At 35.3% G+C, this 15,718-nt stretch overlaps 2 protein-coding genes across 2 annotated transcripts; one reads left to right on the top strand and one right to left on the bottom strand.

The window, feature by feature from the left end:
• Positions 1–757: 757 nt before the first annotated feature.
• Positions 758–8,360, top strand: zgc:113142 (uncharacterized protein LOC503524 homolog). The gene is made up of 6 exons (XM_058749956.1): positions 758–820; positions 4,558–4,578; positions 4,723–5,138; positions 5,232–5,384; positions 7,710–7,843; positions 7,998–8,360. The coding sequence occupies exons 3-6, from the start codon at positions 4,751–4,753 to the stop codon at positions 8,358–8,360; spliced, it is 1,038 nt and encodes a 345-aa protein (XP_058605939.1). The 5' UTR covers positions 758–820; positions 4,558–4,578; positions 4,723–4,750.
• A 2,399-nt stretch (positions 8,361–10,759) lies between these two features.
• ccr6b (chemokine (C-C motif) receptor 6b) lies at positions 10,760–14,790 on the bottom strand. The gene is made up of 2 exons (XM_058749533.1): positions 14,546–14,790; positions 10,760–12,759 (listed from the first exon to the last, which is right to left on the bottom strand). The coding sequence occupies exon 2, from the start codon at positions 12,742–12,744 to the stop codon at positions 11,683–11,685; it is 1,062 nt and encodes a 353-aa protein (XP_058605516.1). The 5' UTR covers positions 12,745–12,759; positions 14,546–14,790; the 3' UTR covers positions 10,760–11,682.
• Positions 14,791–15,718: the final 928 nt, after the last annotated feature.

Genomic DNA, 15,718 nt, shown 5'->3' with positions numbered 1-15,718 from the left:
CGGAAGCCAGACACATTAAAGGATAGTTCACCCCAAAATGAAAATTATGTCATTAATTACTCACCCTCATGTCGTTCCAAACCCATAAGACCTTCATTCATCTTCGGAAAACAAATTAAGATATTTTTGATGAAATTGGAGAACTATCTGTCCCTCCCATAGACAGCAACACAACTGAAATGTCCCCAGGTCCAGAAATGTAGTAAATACATCGGTAAAACAGTCCATGTGACATCAGTGGCTCAACTTCAGTTTTGCTACGCTACGAGAATACTTTTTGCGCAAAGAAAACAAAAATAACAATTTTATGATTTATGGCGGGTAGCACCAATCAAAAATATCTTAATTTGTGTTCGAAGATGAATGAAGGTCTTACGGTTTTGAAATGACATGAGGGTGAGTCATTAATGACAGAATTTTAATTTTGGGGTGAACTAACCCTTTAAAATTACAAATGGCCGCGCCCGCTCTTACAGAAAAAATGGGAACACCTGACAGTTAATCATGAACGAGTGGTTCATTATGAGTCTGATTTAACAAAGCTCTTCACACTGAATCATTTTTTCAAAATGATCTGTTCAAAAGAATCAATTTAGAATGTGCCAACTTGTGAGCGTTGGCTCTCTAGGGCCTGCTAGTGTTTGATTTTAGTTTGCACTTGGGAGGAGAGAAGAGGAAACGAGGTGTACAGCTGAAATTAATAGTTTGTTAAAGACTTCTTTCAGAGGCCTACTCTAAAGCAATATGATCCGTATATATTTAGTTTAAGCTTGTAAATGAAGCACAGAGACAGTAAAACAGCAGAGCTAACTAGGAGTGGGTGAGTAAGTGACCTGAAGAGCAATATAAAAATAACGTGTTCACTGTATATATATATATATATATATATATATATGTAAATAAAAGAAGCAAAAACTGTCAAATTGAAAGTCTTTCTTTCTGAATTTCTGAATACACACAAGTTTGTTAACACGAATTAAAAAAAAAAAAAAAAAAAAAAACCAGTCGGTTATGTCTGTGAAGGTAAAAAGCTGGGAAAGAAATAAATGCGTTTATATTAGATCTGTGTATTAAGTGACAGCAGAATAATGCAGTACCTATTCTGTTAATATGACCCAAACAATAAAATAAAAACAGAAAATCACTCACTGCTCTTGAATAAATCATTTCTGTAGCTCTAATAAGCAGACAATTCTTACTCGAATGCTGCTTTTAAATGCACTAGCAAGCAGATAAACATGGCGGATTGTTTGTGGCTCACTCAGGGTGGGGTCTCTGCTAATACAGCAGTGTCGGGGCATGTAAAATGTGACGTCACACTTTACAGATTCAGAAACTGCTTGTTCTGAGACACTGGTTATGATTTATGGGGATTAAAAAAAGGGCTGGTGGATTTTTTATCATTATTGGGTGGTTGTGTACACACACTGCCAACACACATTGAGTATTTAAGACATACTGCTGCTGCACAAATAGCATATAAAATAACCCCCCAACAAAGCTGGAAGAAGAAAACAAAATAATTTATTATGTATGCTGCTGCTATACAATAATATGCTTAAAATAATTCCTATAAGGCAGAAGGAATATAAAAGATAAAACCCCCCAGAACAAGCAGATCTATTGCCAAAACATATGTACTGCTGCTGCTCCGGAAAGCCGTGAGACCGTGTGTTGGCTATCTATGTGAGCCTGGGCTGGCTTTGCCGAATGGCTTAACGCTAGTGAACTATCGCTGTGTGTATCTGATCGGTTGACCAGATAGCTTAAACTAGTGACCTGAGTTAAATGTGTTTCTGGGCTAATGGAGCCCAGATAAATTAACTAGTGGCTTAACAATGTGAACCTGGGTGCTGTACCCTTAGTAGTGATGTGACACTCGACACCGAGGCTTCGAAGCTTGTATCAAAAAAACAACACATTTCACATTGAAGCACTGTATCGGAGCTTGATTCATTTTGCCAAAAGCATGTGATCTATGACGTGCGAAGCTTCATTTGCCTGAAAACCACGTGACTGCTTCAGTATCTGGTTCAAACAAGCGAACCTCTGCGCCGTTTCCTTTACATTATATTACATTATAATGTGTTAGCATTGTTTTCTTTTTATCCTAATTTATATATTAAGGTCAACTGAACTTTGCCCATGAAATAACAGTCTAAGGACTGAGGAGTTAACATTGACAGATCACAGATTTAATTCATGAGTTAATGTTTGATTTATTTGAATTATTTTAGTGGCAGTACAGACACAAATGAATGACTTTGACAATGGCCATTATTTTTATACAATAAATTAAAACAAGGAATCAGTAGTACAACCAGATGTGAAACCAGCAGATGTAATGAATCACAGCACTTTGGAAGGTGTTATTCATTTTTTTATGACCACAAGATGTCCACAGCCAGAGGTGTAAAATACTTGAGTAATTTTACTTGATTACTGTACTTAAGTATTATTTTGTGGGATTTTTACTTTGTACAAGTACAATTTAAACTGACTACTTGTACTTTTACTTGATTACATTTCTGAAGAAAAAACAGTACTTTTTACTCCTTACAATTTTATTTCAACTTAAAAAGTACATTACATTTTTATGTTATCTTATACACATTAAATACGGGAAACGGAAGCTCAAACGTGCGTGCTTGACATGAGAACCAATGATCATTGTTTTCACGCATCAAGCACACACACAGTTCTGCTTCAGTTATGACTTTCATCAGGTAAATGTCTGGGTTCAAAAGTTCACCATCAAATCTGAGGAAGCATGTTGAGGTAGCAAAGTCGCGTTTTCCCCCCAAAAAAGTTTATTCATTATTCTTTGTTTTGATAGAGCCATTAGCTGTGTAATACATTGGCTGAATGCACAAGATTGAGTGCAAATAAAATCATTGATACATTTTTTTTTTTAATATAATTAATATTTTTGTGGGAATTCTTTTTTTTAATTAAATGTTACAAATCTCCAAAAAAGTGTTTAAATGAAAATTGTACGTTTACTTAATTGTAATTCATGTTTAGTGACGTTCTTACCAGGTAGTGGATAAGTTGTATTAATAATGTCATTATATGACGCATTGAGTAGGAATTTGGACTCTTAGTGTATATTTTCTTAATCTTGATAATTACACGATTTGCTCATTAATTCATATAATTAGTCGCAAATAATTATGTAGCAATATTTCCTGAGAAAAAGCCCCCACAAAAAAATTCCCCAAATAAACAATTAAAAGATTAATTATCCTTTTAGACAGTGACGTAGACAACACAAAAAAGTGGCCTTTCAAATCGTTAATATTGTATGTTTTAATTCTATGACTCTCTTCATTAATTCAACCCATTCTTGCATTCTGTCTGGAATATGTTTCTAACCTCTGCATCACATTGTTATTAAAAGTGATATTTCACCCGAAAATTAAGATTCTCATGTCACCCCAGATGTTTATGACTTTCTTTTTTCAGATGAACACAAGCAAAGATTATTAGTCCGTATAATGCAAGGGAACAGGACCACTTCAGAAACCACACAAAGTGAACACGACGGTCAAGTTTAAAATATTAGTATTTGTAATTTTCATTGTTTCACTTAAGAAGACACTGATTCATTAACAGGGGTTGTATGAGTTACTGTCATATTCACTTTGTGTAGTTTTTGAAGCGTCATTTTTGGACGTCCCATACCTGTTATACGAAAAATGATGATTTAGTTTAGATGATTTAGATCTTAGTTTGTGTTCATCTAATAAATCAAAGTCATATATATATATAATTTAACTGCATGATTTTTACTGTACCACCAATAACCTACTCCTAAATGTAATGTAGAAACTTTAATTTTCTGTAAAGCTGCTTTGCAACGATTTGTATCGTGAAAAGCGCTATACAAATAACCTGTATTTTTCTCCCTTTAACAAAACCTACTTTTTTAGTACTTGAGTACAATTTAAAGTTGTACTTTTTTACTTTTACTCGAGTATGTTTTTGGCCAGATACTTGTACTTTTAATTGAGTAAAATTTTCACTGAGTATCTTTACTTTCACTTGAGTAAAATTGTTGAGTACTTTTTACACCTCTGGCCACAGCATGAACCGTTTTAAAAAAGCTTTGAGTAATGAACCTTTTTCCGATACAGTTGGGTTGAAAGCTTCACTGGTTCACAACGCCATCACTAAACCTTAGGTTTATTTAACTAATGACCTAAATAACTATGTGAGTCTGAGCCAATAGCTCAAACTTACCTAGGTAGAAACGTGCACTATGTGAGTCATTAACAAACAGGAATGTCAAGTGAATACTAGCCAGCCATATAAATGCAAGGCAGTAAGCTCATCGACTGCATATGCAGCGTGAAGCAATCAGCTTGTGCCAAGGCGTTTAACTTTGTGTCTGTATATCTGTTGATTTTCTTAATTTCCTGCCTGTAGTTTACAGTAAATCTGATCACAGCTCTTAATCGCTTGATCAATCTGTCTTTGTGCATGACCTGGTTGCAGTAGAGTGCGGTCTTATTCATCTTTGTGTGTGTGTGTGTGTGTGTGTTTGCATGTCAACAGATACCACAAGGAAAAAACAAGGTAAATAATGCTGTAACGATGCATATTACATGCATGATATCTTATGTAACTACTAATATTGCGAGGTCCCTTAACCCACTTGTATTTTGATGCTCTTTTCAGTTTCAAAATTTTCATATCATTTTTCTGTTTCATCAATTAAAGGTTCCTCAATCAGAGCTCCTAATTCACAATGAAGCCAGTGTTTTTCGGCATGACCGTCCTGCTTATTTCCTACAACTGTTTGAGTGATGAACACATTTACACATATATCGGTCTGGTCATCTGCTTCATGCTCTGGGCTAAAACGGTATTCCACGGAGAAAATGGCTTGTCGGATGGATTTGGCCGGGCGGTGTTGATTACAGGTTGTGATAGTGGATTTGGACATTTCCTTGCAAAGAAACTGGACCGCATGGGCTTCACAGTGTTTGCCGGATGTTTATGTGCTGAGGGTCCCGGGGCTCAGAGTCTGGTTGAAGAAGGCTCTGACCGTATGAAGGTGCTCCAGCTGGATGTGACCAAAGATGAAGATGTCAGCTTGGCCAAGGATTTTGTGCAAGCAAATTTGCCAGAGAAGGGTAACTTAAACACTTCAAAGTGTCTTATTTATAGTATTTCAAATTTCAAGGATGAAATCCCTCTTTTTCTGTATATTGTTGTAATTTTTTCAGGCCTCTATGCTGTGGTAAATAATGCTGGAATCAGCGACTGGGGAGAGACCGAGTGGAGCACTGCCAAGGACTTCCAGAAGATGGCTGACGTTAACTTGTTTGGTGCCATCAGAGTCACTATCCCATTCTTGCCACTTGTCAGAGCATCCAAAGGTCATTGGCGCTGTCTATTCTAAATAGCGTATAATGTACTAAAGTCATTATTGTGCCATTTTTAAGATTCCTAATATTGTTTTGGGAATCTCCTACAATTGGTTTACATGCATGCAACATCAAAAAACTCTTGTTTTCTCATAAAATGCATTTATTTTTACCTCATTTTCCAATGATTCTCAAACGATTTGTTCAAAGCAGTTCTAAGATTCACTCTACATCCCAATGTTCATACTATCTAGAATGTGAGATTATCCCAAAGCATAGTATCCCAGCAGGCACAGGACATCAATATAAGTTCAGATTGACATTGGACAGACGTTGAATTTTGATTGAGAATGAAAGTCGAGTTGACATCAGTATTTGACACCAATTTGACGTTGACTTAACATTGGATTTTGATTACATAACCTAAAAACAAGAAATATCAACATCAGCAGTCGGTATTGGACATCAAATTAACATTGACATTAGACGTCACAACCGAAATTTAAATAAATATCAACATCTTATTATGTTGTGTGACTGCTGGGATGTTGAAAGGAGTTTGCCAAAAGTCTACTATTTCAGGTAGATTTTTGAAGTGTGGATCCGTGCACACTCTAACGGCTAATATTGTCCACAATCCATTGCGCTTTGGTTAAGAACTACAAACACGAATAAAAAAAAACTACAAACATGTTGAATGTGTGTGACCGGTTAAGTAGAGAGGTTTAAATAAAGCTGTGGGGTGATTCATGTATGCCATATATGGGGGTTATTTCATATGTTATATGTGCAGCAGCAGTTTTTCATACATGCAGCATGTTGTGGATGCAGCAGCAGCGTAGCAGATCTATTCCGACAAGACCAGACACATCAGTTCAATTCAGTTCAATTCAAGATTATTTGTAAAGCACTTTTCATGCTACAAACCATTGCAAAGCAGCTTTACAGAAAATTAAAGTTTCTATATTATATTTAGTAATAGCTTATCAGTGGTGACTGTCAAGTTGATGTCCATATGGCAGAAATGTAGAGTAAAAATCATGCAGTTAATGACATGTAATCAAACAGACAGCGAACACCATTAACAGCAAAGATTATATATTGCAATCAAACTTATTGCAGAGTTTGGTAGTTTTGTATGTTGTTTGAGAGCTGGCATCATCTGAGGGGTTGGCATCATCTCTTCTCAGGTGCTCGGTCATCTCAGATCTTTGTAAGGGTTGGATCCAGACTGAAGCTTGTGTACAGTAGTTACCTTGGGATGCCAATACTGAGACAAAATTAGCGCAGCTGCTGTTCCAACCAAGCAAAAATGATGTGTTCAACCAAAGCATTAACATTGTCATGTACATAACCCTACATAACAGGCCAAACCCTCCGAGAGTTGTCATGATAGAGCATTATTTATCATGCACTATCATTTACATTCACATACAGCTACATTACACACTGCATGAAAGGCAGTATTCAAAATGGCATAATGGGGCAATTTAAATTATTCTTTGACTGTACACTGTCACTGGGGTAGTACCTTTTTAATAGGCAATATTCACAAGTGGTCGACTGATTTGTATTTTCTGTTGAGCTTCGACAGCATGTTGGTCTAGAGCTGATATATATGATATTACGGTATTTAGTTTAAATAAAATGCACAACAATTGCTACAATGTAATTGATATTTGATGTATTTACGAAATTAGAAGTAATGAATTCTAAAATTAATCTGTGAAAAAAAAAAAATCATTTAAATTTGAAAATCTGTTAAACAAACTGATTCTTCTTGATTATGTAATCCTATTATATAGTGTTTTCCACATATAGTTAAAAACATGACTAAAAAGGAAGTAAACTGGTAAGTTTGTGTGATCTGGGAATCATGTTTTCTAAAATAAACTCCAGGTAATGCTAATTTTGCATACAGTACACTGACGTATGACATAGAGGCTAACGGTATATAGTGCAGCAACATTTAAAATAAATGATTTAGAGATTATGCTCTCATCTGCGCTCAGCTCAAGTGTTCTTAGCGCTGTCAAAATAAACGCTGTTTCTGACACTGATCAGCCAAACAGAAAAGCTTATTGAGTGATGCAGATCATTTAAAAATGCCTTGATAATTTCAGTTGATCACTTATATTTGCCATTTAGGTACTAATATGTAGACTTCATGTAATGTATACTTTTAAGGTAGCAATATACACCCTTTAGAGGTTAAAAAAAAAGGCAGAAAGTGTGCCCTTTTGAAAGGGTACTACCGCGCCAGTGACTGGAATTGTAACTTTTTTCTCACTGAGAGTTTTACTTACTACTACTTTTAATTTCATCATTCATTCTTAGGTCGTATGTTATATGTGTCAAGTATCTTTTCTTTCTTCAACTGTCTGAACATGGGAGCATACTGTGTATCCAAACGGGGACTGGAAGCATTTGCAGACTGCTTGAGAGTAGAGATGGCCAGCTTTGGAGTTAAGGTAAGGCCTGAGTCGTTCTTTTAAAGGGAAACTCACATTTTCATTGATGTTTAAGGCATAAATGGACTATTTTTTTTTTCTATTATTATTATTATTATTATTATTACAAATTGGACATTACTTTGTGCATTATTTTATTTTTCTGTTCTTGTAGGTCAGTATTATTCAGCCTGGAAATTTTGGCATAGCCACAAACATTCTGCCCAAGAAAACACCGCAAGACATATGGGATGAATTTGATGATGCACGTAAACTAACATTCAACCAAAAATACATTGAGATGGCATTTGAATATTTTAATTTATTGTGTACTTCAGGATTTAAGGATTGCTCTATGGTTATCAATGCCATGTTACACGCTCTCACTGCTCCCAAACCTCAAACCCGATACCTGCTCGTATCCTGGAGAGATATGTTTTTTTTCTACATATGCCCTTTTCTCCCTACTTATATCACTGATTCTGTGTTTTATGTAAGTTCCATGTATCACAAGCGCAGAGTAATGCTTTACTCATAATTTATTTATTCATGATAAGAATAAGAGAGCTTGCTTTACAGATGGCTCAAGTCCTAAGTGTTGCTGTAAGACTGCTGTAACTCTAACATGAGACGTTACAACTTTTTCCTGGACAGTTGTTCACAAAAATACTGAAATGCATATTGAAACATTCTTTATTATAAAGGTGTGTTTATGTACTCCTTTCCCTTTTCTTTCTGAGTAGAAACATAATAAAGTATATATATCACAGATAATCTTGCTGAACCCTATGCTGAAGAATTTATCACGGGCAACATTAAAAAGACTTTAAGGGTTAAGAAAATCTTCCAATTCATCCCCCTTTTTATTTGGACACGAGGTGTCCTGAATTGTGGCTGCTATTATAGATGTATGAGTTGAGAAACTATGTGGAACATTTATGCTACAAAAATGCATTCACAACACCACAGGACCACTAAAAATATTGAAGGTGAAAGACTGAAAAGTTTGGGGCAGTGAAATTGATTGAAATATTCTATTTTTAAAAATAAATACTGTTCTTTTAAACTTTCTGTAACACTTTAGAATACTGTTCCATCGTTAATGAATAACTACACAGGAACAAATGACTAATGCACTATTAACATTGTAGTAACTACTATTAACTAACAAGAAACTCTGATTAACGATTTATTAAGTAATAGCGCTAAGTTGAAACTGGTAGTTCACTATTAGCTAACCAATAACTACTGTTTTTTTTTCATATATCCTGAGAACTCCTAAGAACTACTGTATACAGGATCATAATTAATGTGAATTATGCATAATGAATAATTAATTCTAAAATGAAGATCATGGTAACCCACTAGTAATGACTCAAGTATTACCAAATCCTTCTAAATGAGCTACTAATTACTTGGATCAGTATTCTAAAGTGAAAATCATCATAACTTCCTAATATTGACCGATGTCATTGTGAGCTTTTGAGATATGTGTAAGGTTTTGGATAGTAATGACTCAAGTGCTACTACATCCTTCTGAAGAAACTACTAATTATTTGGATCAGTATTCTAAAGTGAAGATCACGGTAACCCACTAGTAATGATTTAAGTGTTACCAAATCTAGCTAAATGAATTACTAACCAGGACCTTACAAAAACCTCAAAAGTTTACAATGACTTCAGAAATTACAAGATAATTATCATGATCTTCACTTTAGAATAATGATCCAAATAATTAGTAATTCCTTCTGAAGAATTTGGTAATGCTTGAGTCATTACTAGTGGGTTACCATGACCTTTACTTGAGAATGAATTATACATTACGTATTATTCATATTAATTATCAACCTGTATACAGTAGTTCTTAGTAGTTCTTGGGGAGGTATGAAAAAAATAATATTTACTGATTAGGTAAAAGTGAACTACCACATTCGACTAAGCACTATTACTTATTAATTCATTAATCAGAGTTGCTTGTTAGTTACTAGAGTTCTAATATTGCGTTACTCATGTGTTCTTGTGTAGTTATTCATTAACAGTATTCTAAAGTGTTACCAAACTTTCTATTCATCAAAGAATCCTTGAAAATACTATATCATGGTTTCCACAGAAATATGAAGCAATGATTCTTGAGAAGCAAATCAGCATCATAGAATGATTCCCAAAAGATCATGTGGTGAAAATTCAGCTAAATTACATTTTAAAATATATTTAAAAAGCATAATAATAATAATAATGACCTAGAAACTTACCATTCATTTAACTGGTTGGTGAATTTGTAATTTAAATTTGGGCATTTTATGATGCCATATTGCATCTGTATGCAAACTCAATGTGCTGTTCACAGATGTAGTATGAGGAACTAAGATAAGCATCATTTAAATAGATACTGTAAAACTCCTGGAGAGACGACCTATGTTTTGCTGAAATGGCTGAAAAGTCTCTTTCACCAGGGTTTTCCTCCTGTAATGTTTCCTGCTTTCGTGAATATGATGTTACTCCAGGTCATGTCATGACGTTTTATTTATAAAGTGTTTCATTTCTGCTTTTCTGTTTAAGCATTTTCTGGAAGTGTTTTGCTCTGTGACCCATTTCGTTTGATTTAGATAACATCCCACTACTTTCAGTGTGTGCACATTTATATTCAGAGGAAGAAGAAGCGTGTCAGTGTCTACAGTTTGTAAAGATATGCTTAGATAGAGGGCCTCCTTTCCAACCACAAGTCCAAAAGTCCCTGTCTAACACTCCAGAAGTCATACAGCAATACAATGCTACATAATACAACACTGTTTTATCACTTCATAAACCTGTCCAGCAGATCTCATCGAGCACTGTGAACTCAGGCAATCGTAGATTTCTTAATATTTAAAGGTTTTATGTTGACCCATGTAAAGCCTGACATATGAGGTAATAGTCAGAAAAATCAATTTTTGAAAATGAGTTTTGAAATTTTCAAAAGTTTATTGAACCTTTATATACACACACACACACCTGTATTTTGCTGCAATGCAATGCTCTTTCACCAAATTTTATTTTATTAGCTTATAATGTAATCCAATGGGATCTTTATTACAGTATAGCAAATACTTGCTTTAAATGATATAAATGTCAGTCGTCACTCTATATCTCCAATAATATGTCTTTGTAAGATGATATTTAGATGCTTAGTTTTATTATCAAAATATATAATGCAATGCACAATGATTCGGTAGACTTTACATGGTTTGGTTTTCTTATTAAAGCTTGTTTTTAATATTTCTATAATGCATTATATTGAGACTTTTACAAGATGAATGCATTTTTTACCTTAACACTCATAGTTTAATACCATATTGTTGACAAGACTGATATGCATTTCCCGATATGTATTTGCCTTGCAAATCAGGTATGGGTTGTAATAGTCGGCCCACAATAAAGTTACTGTTAAAAAGCATTTGAATAGGACAACATTTAGAAAACAAAAATATTTACTATATTTTCAGTACTTTCAAAACAAGAGGTAACACTACAATAAAGTTCCATTTATTAACATGAGTTAACTACATTAGTTAACATGAACTAACAATGATAATACATTTTTTCCCTCCAACATTTGGCCAACTAATGCATTTCTAAAAATTTGAATATGTGAATATTATTTAATGGACCTGAGATGACATGTAATTCATAAATGCTGTAATAAATGTATTGCTCGTTGTTAGTCAATGTCAGTTAATGCATTAATGGAACCTTATTCTGAAGCCAAAAAGTTTACCAAAAGTTTCAGTTTCATTTCGGCATTTCATAAAACTCAAACCAAGCACCAAACAAACAATCCACAGATCACTGCTTCCTTGAGAACAAACACTAAAAAAGCTCTGTCACATTGTAAATGATGATGGGTTCTCATGGATCTGTCCAACAACGGTTTTGTTTGTTGATATGTACAGCTCAGAGGTCTGCTGAGAGGAGCGTCCTGAAATGTACCGTTTCCCCAGACACCGCAAGTCTTGGAAGATCTGACAAAAGTGGCTCCTGAATTTAACCCCGATGAAGGCGTACAGAATGGGATTCAAGCAACAGTGAAGGTAGGCCACACTCCTGCTGATGGACAACGTCATCAGAGTCACCTGTTCTTCCTCACATACTCTCTCACTGAACCGTTTACTGGTGTGGATGAGAAGCGCCACGTTGTAAGGCAGATGGCAAAGGACGAACACGAAGACCACGGCCAGGACCACACGGATGGCCTTGTGCTTCTGGAAGTTTTGTGCTTTGAGTAGAGTCACCATGGTGCACGAGTAGCAGAATATCATGACCATCAACGGCACCAAGAACCCGAGGACCATCTGCATGCTCGGAATCAGGATTTTCATGATTCTGGCAAGGTTGTGCTCTTCAAAGTTAAGGATGCATTCCTTGTTTTCCTCCTGGTAATATAAAAGTGTAGGCAGAGACAAGATAAAAGCAAGCAGCCATATGACCAAGCAGATGAGACGGCTGTACACCTGAGCTTGCTGTCGAATTCGAACCGATCGTCTGGCTTGCACAATGGCGATGTAGCGGTCGCCGCTGATGCAGGCCAGCAGGAGCGTGCTGCTGTACACGTTGATGCTGTAGGCTGCTCTCAGAAACTTGCAAGCCCACGTGCCCATGCTCCAGTCATGCTGTTCGTTGTAGATGATCAATGGAAGGGAGATGACGAAGAGCAGATCCGCCAGTGCTACGTTAACCAGGTAGATATCGGTCATAGTTTTTGCTTTCTTGTAGAAGGCGTACGTTAGGAGGACCAAAACATTGCCCAGCACGCCGAGTGTGCAAATTAGAGAGTAGATAAATGTTGGGATGGTCACTTGCTGTTCGCTGAACTGTGCCAGGTTACAAGGTTCCGCATCATCATAATCTTCAGTAAAATTTTGGAAATAATCCATGGACTCACTCATGACTGTATGACTGACCTTGAAAGCAAAGAGAGATGGAAAGAATTCAGATCTGAACATCTAAAATGAAAACAACCACACAGTACTTCCAATGTTTTTTAAGAGAAGAAAAAAATAAATTTGCATATCAAAACAAAAGCTCATCCCCCTGTGAAAACAAGTGTACTTTAAATAAAAACTGTACATGCAAATATTGTAATATTAATGATGCCACCATCACTTTCATGAACGCATTTCTTTTAAAAAGTGCACTTTGTAACAATGTCAAATTCAAAGTTCTACTTTAAAGAACATTTTAATTCACTATGTTTTAATCATCTTTTGTCATGCTTTTAAGTACACTTATTTTGATGCTGTTAGCTAATACAATACAATTCAATTTCATATAATGTCAATCGAAATTCAATTTAGTAACCATTTTTAACCATATTTCAAAGAAAACAGAAGTAATTATGAAATGATTAACATGTACTGAAGTCCTACTTCAGCTAGTTTAAAAAAAAAAAAAAAAAAAAACACTCTCTAAAGTCCAGCTAATTGAATTTCATATAAAGTATAGTACATTGATTTGATTCAATGTGCAAAGTGTCAGAAAACATTACAGTTAGTTTGCACTATTAGTATATTACCATAAAAAGTATGCTAAACTTTTACCTAGAAGCGTGTGTACGAGGGAACTTATGTAAATGATTCTGCATCATGGCTGCTTCTGTATAGATAGCAGATAAGATAATGATACCACAGTGATCTTTACGAAAAATGAAAGGCGTTTTGTGTCCTTGTTTCAGCAGCTTGCTGAACGCACTGCAAAACCTACACAGCACTGCAGGTGTATTTCTGCACATGTAAAAGTCTGACTGCATATACTTGTATTAAATGGGGGGAAATGTTTAGATCAGTGCTTCCCAAACCTGTCCTGGAGGACCCCTAGCCCTGCACATTTCGTATGTCTCCCTTATCTGACACACCTGATTCATGTCTTGCAGTCTCTACTAACGGAGCTGATGAGATGAATCAGGTGTGTCAGATAAGGGAGACATACAAAATGTGCAGGGCTAGGGGTCCTCCAGGACAGGTTTGGGAAGCACTGGTTTAGATAAAGACCAATCCAACTCATTCGTTAAAATACTAATAAATGGAAAATAAAGTGTTTGTTTTCTCTCAAGAAAGCCATGCTCAGGCACAATTTATATCCAACAGTATTTAAGCATTAAACAATTGTTTAAAAATAGTATTAATATAACTGCACTGACACTAACGGATGAGAACAAAACTTGAACTGAACTGAGCTGAATAATGTCAATTTTGTCTTCTTGTCTAGTGCAAATGAATTATTTTCATAAATGATTCATTTTACAACATTATTACAAAGTTAGTTTGCTGTTTATTCCTGTGAAGCTGCTTTGAAATAATCTGTATCTGTATATCTGTATAAAGTGCTATACACTGTAAAAAGTGATAAGTTGACTTAACTTAAAAAAATTGAGGAAACCCGTTGCCTTAAAATTTTTAAGTAAAGGATAATTATAAAATAAGTTAATTGAATTGTCAAGTTCACTTAACTTTTTTTTTTTTTTATTATTATTATGTACTTAATCATTTTAAGGCAACGGGTTTCCTAAGTTAAGTCAACTTATCACTTTTTACAGTGTACAGTGTAGAAATAAATGTCACTTGACATAATTCTAACATTCAGTCAGCTACTGTATGTCAAAACGATGACAAATAAAAGCATGTTTTTCCACAGTCTCTTGCAAACAAATGCATTTTCCTCAAATTAATATCTGTATTTAAAATACTGTACCTCAAAGTGGCCTCTTCTTTAAAGTCCTTCTTTTCAGACTTTCTCTGACTGATTTGAGAGGAGAGAGATATTTCCACAGTTCACATGTGAATGCGATGCACCTGCTTCAGTGTGTTCCTTTATGCTTCTATAGACCGGCCCACATGTGAGATCATGCTGTAGGTGCTGTCACAAATATAGTGTTGATAAATTGTCTCTGTTGTTATCCGGTTCTGCTATCTGATGAGGCTTCTTCTTTGATGTCTTTTTTTTTCCTCCTACACTGATGACAATGTTCATTTGGCTTTTTACCACCTCCAGGAAAAGCTTTGAACTCTTAAATATATCAAACAAAATTTAAGAAACTGTTCTTTTAAAAACATTACACCAGTCTGTAATTAAACCTCTGATATCTCTACAAGTAGACGAGACATGGATCAGCTGACCTCAACAAACAAAAACTGAGAAGTAAACAGAGGAACAGAGAGAATTGCTGCATTGTCTTGTGACACTGTCACACAGGACACATGTTTTAATCCAGTCAATATGTATTATGATGGTTTTATATATATATTAGTTTTATGGATTTGCATGATGTCTTAGCCATTTTATTCCTCTTACCTATTTTAATGTATATATACCTTTAAATGAGACTGGGGCTGCCTGTCATGAGAGCGATCACTGATCACATGACAGGAAATTGGAAATGAACATTATTGGATTGTATATACACTGTTGGACCAGAGATTGCCTTACTATTGGGAGATGAGGGGGTCTGTAATACTTACTATTGGAGAAAGCGTAACGGTCAACTTGGATCACATGTGCTTTAATAACCAATCACATTACAGCCTTAACTTTGTGCGACACTCAATCACTGTTTATGGATACCATAGGAATGAACGAGAAGTACCGCAAAAAGTCAGTGACTTCTCTTATAAAACAGAATTTTTTTCGTGGTAAAGTCTAAGATGTAAATGTTGAAGATTAGGCAATAGGCTGTTCATTCATTAAATGATACGCTTATCAGCGTAGTGAAGCCTCTCCTCCATTGACATCCATTCAATAAAAAATGGCCTCTGGTCTCCTTTCTGTTACACATTTTTGACTAAAGGTTGCAGGCTTGCCTTCTAGTGGCTTTGGTTGGACACTTGCATTTGAGACAATCAACACACTGGGACTCATTGGACTGTT

This window comes from Onychostoma macrolepis, chromosome 17 (genome assembly GCF_012432095.1).
Source record: "Onychostoma macrolepis isolate SWU-2019 chromosome 17, ASM1243209v1, whole genome shotgun sequence".
Taxonomy (NCBI): Eukaryota; Metazoa; Chordata; class Actinopteri; order Cypriniformes; family Cyprinidae; genus Onychostoma; species Onychostoma macrolepis.
The sequence above is the reverse complement of the archived record's forward strand: the minus strand, read 5'-3'. Positions and strand labels throughout refer to the sequence as shown.

Excerpts from the sequence above, each read along its gene's own strand:
- zgc:113142 (XM_058749956.1), top strand. The coding sequence starts at position 4,751 with ATGAAGCCAGTGTTTTTCGGCATGACCGTCCTGCTTATTTCCTACAAC. Across the intron at positions 5,139-5,231 it reads AGCAAATTTGCCAGAGAAGG|GCCTCTATGCTGTGGTAAAT; the intron begins GTAACTTAAACA and ends TAATTTTTTCAG. Across the intron at positions 7,844-7,997 it reads TGGCCAGCTTTGGAGTTAAG|GTCAGTATTATTCAGCCTGG; the intron begins GTAAGGCCTGAG and ends CTGTTCTTGTAG.
- ccr6b (XM_058749533.1), bottom strand. The coding sequence starts at position 12,744 with ATGAGTGAGTCCATGGATTATTTCCAAAATTTTACTGAAGATTATGAT.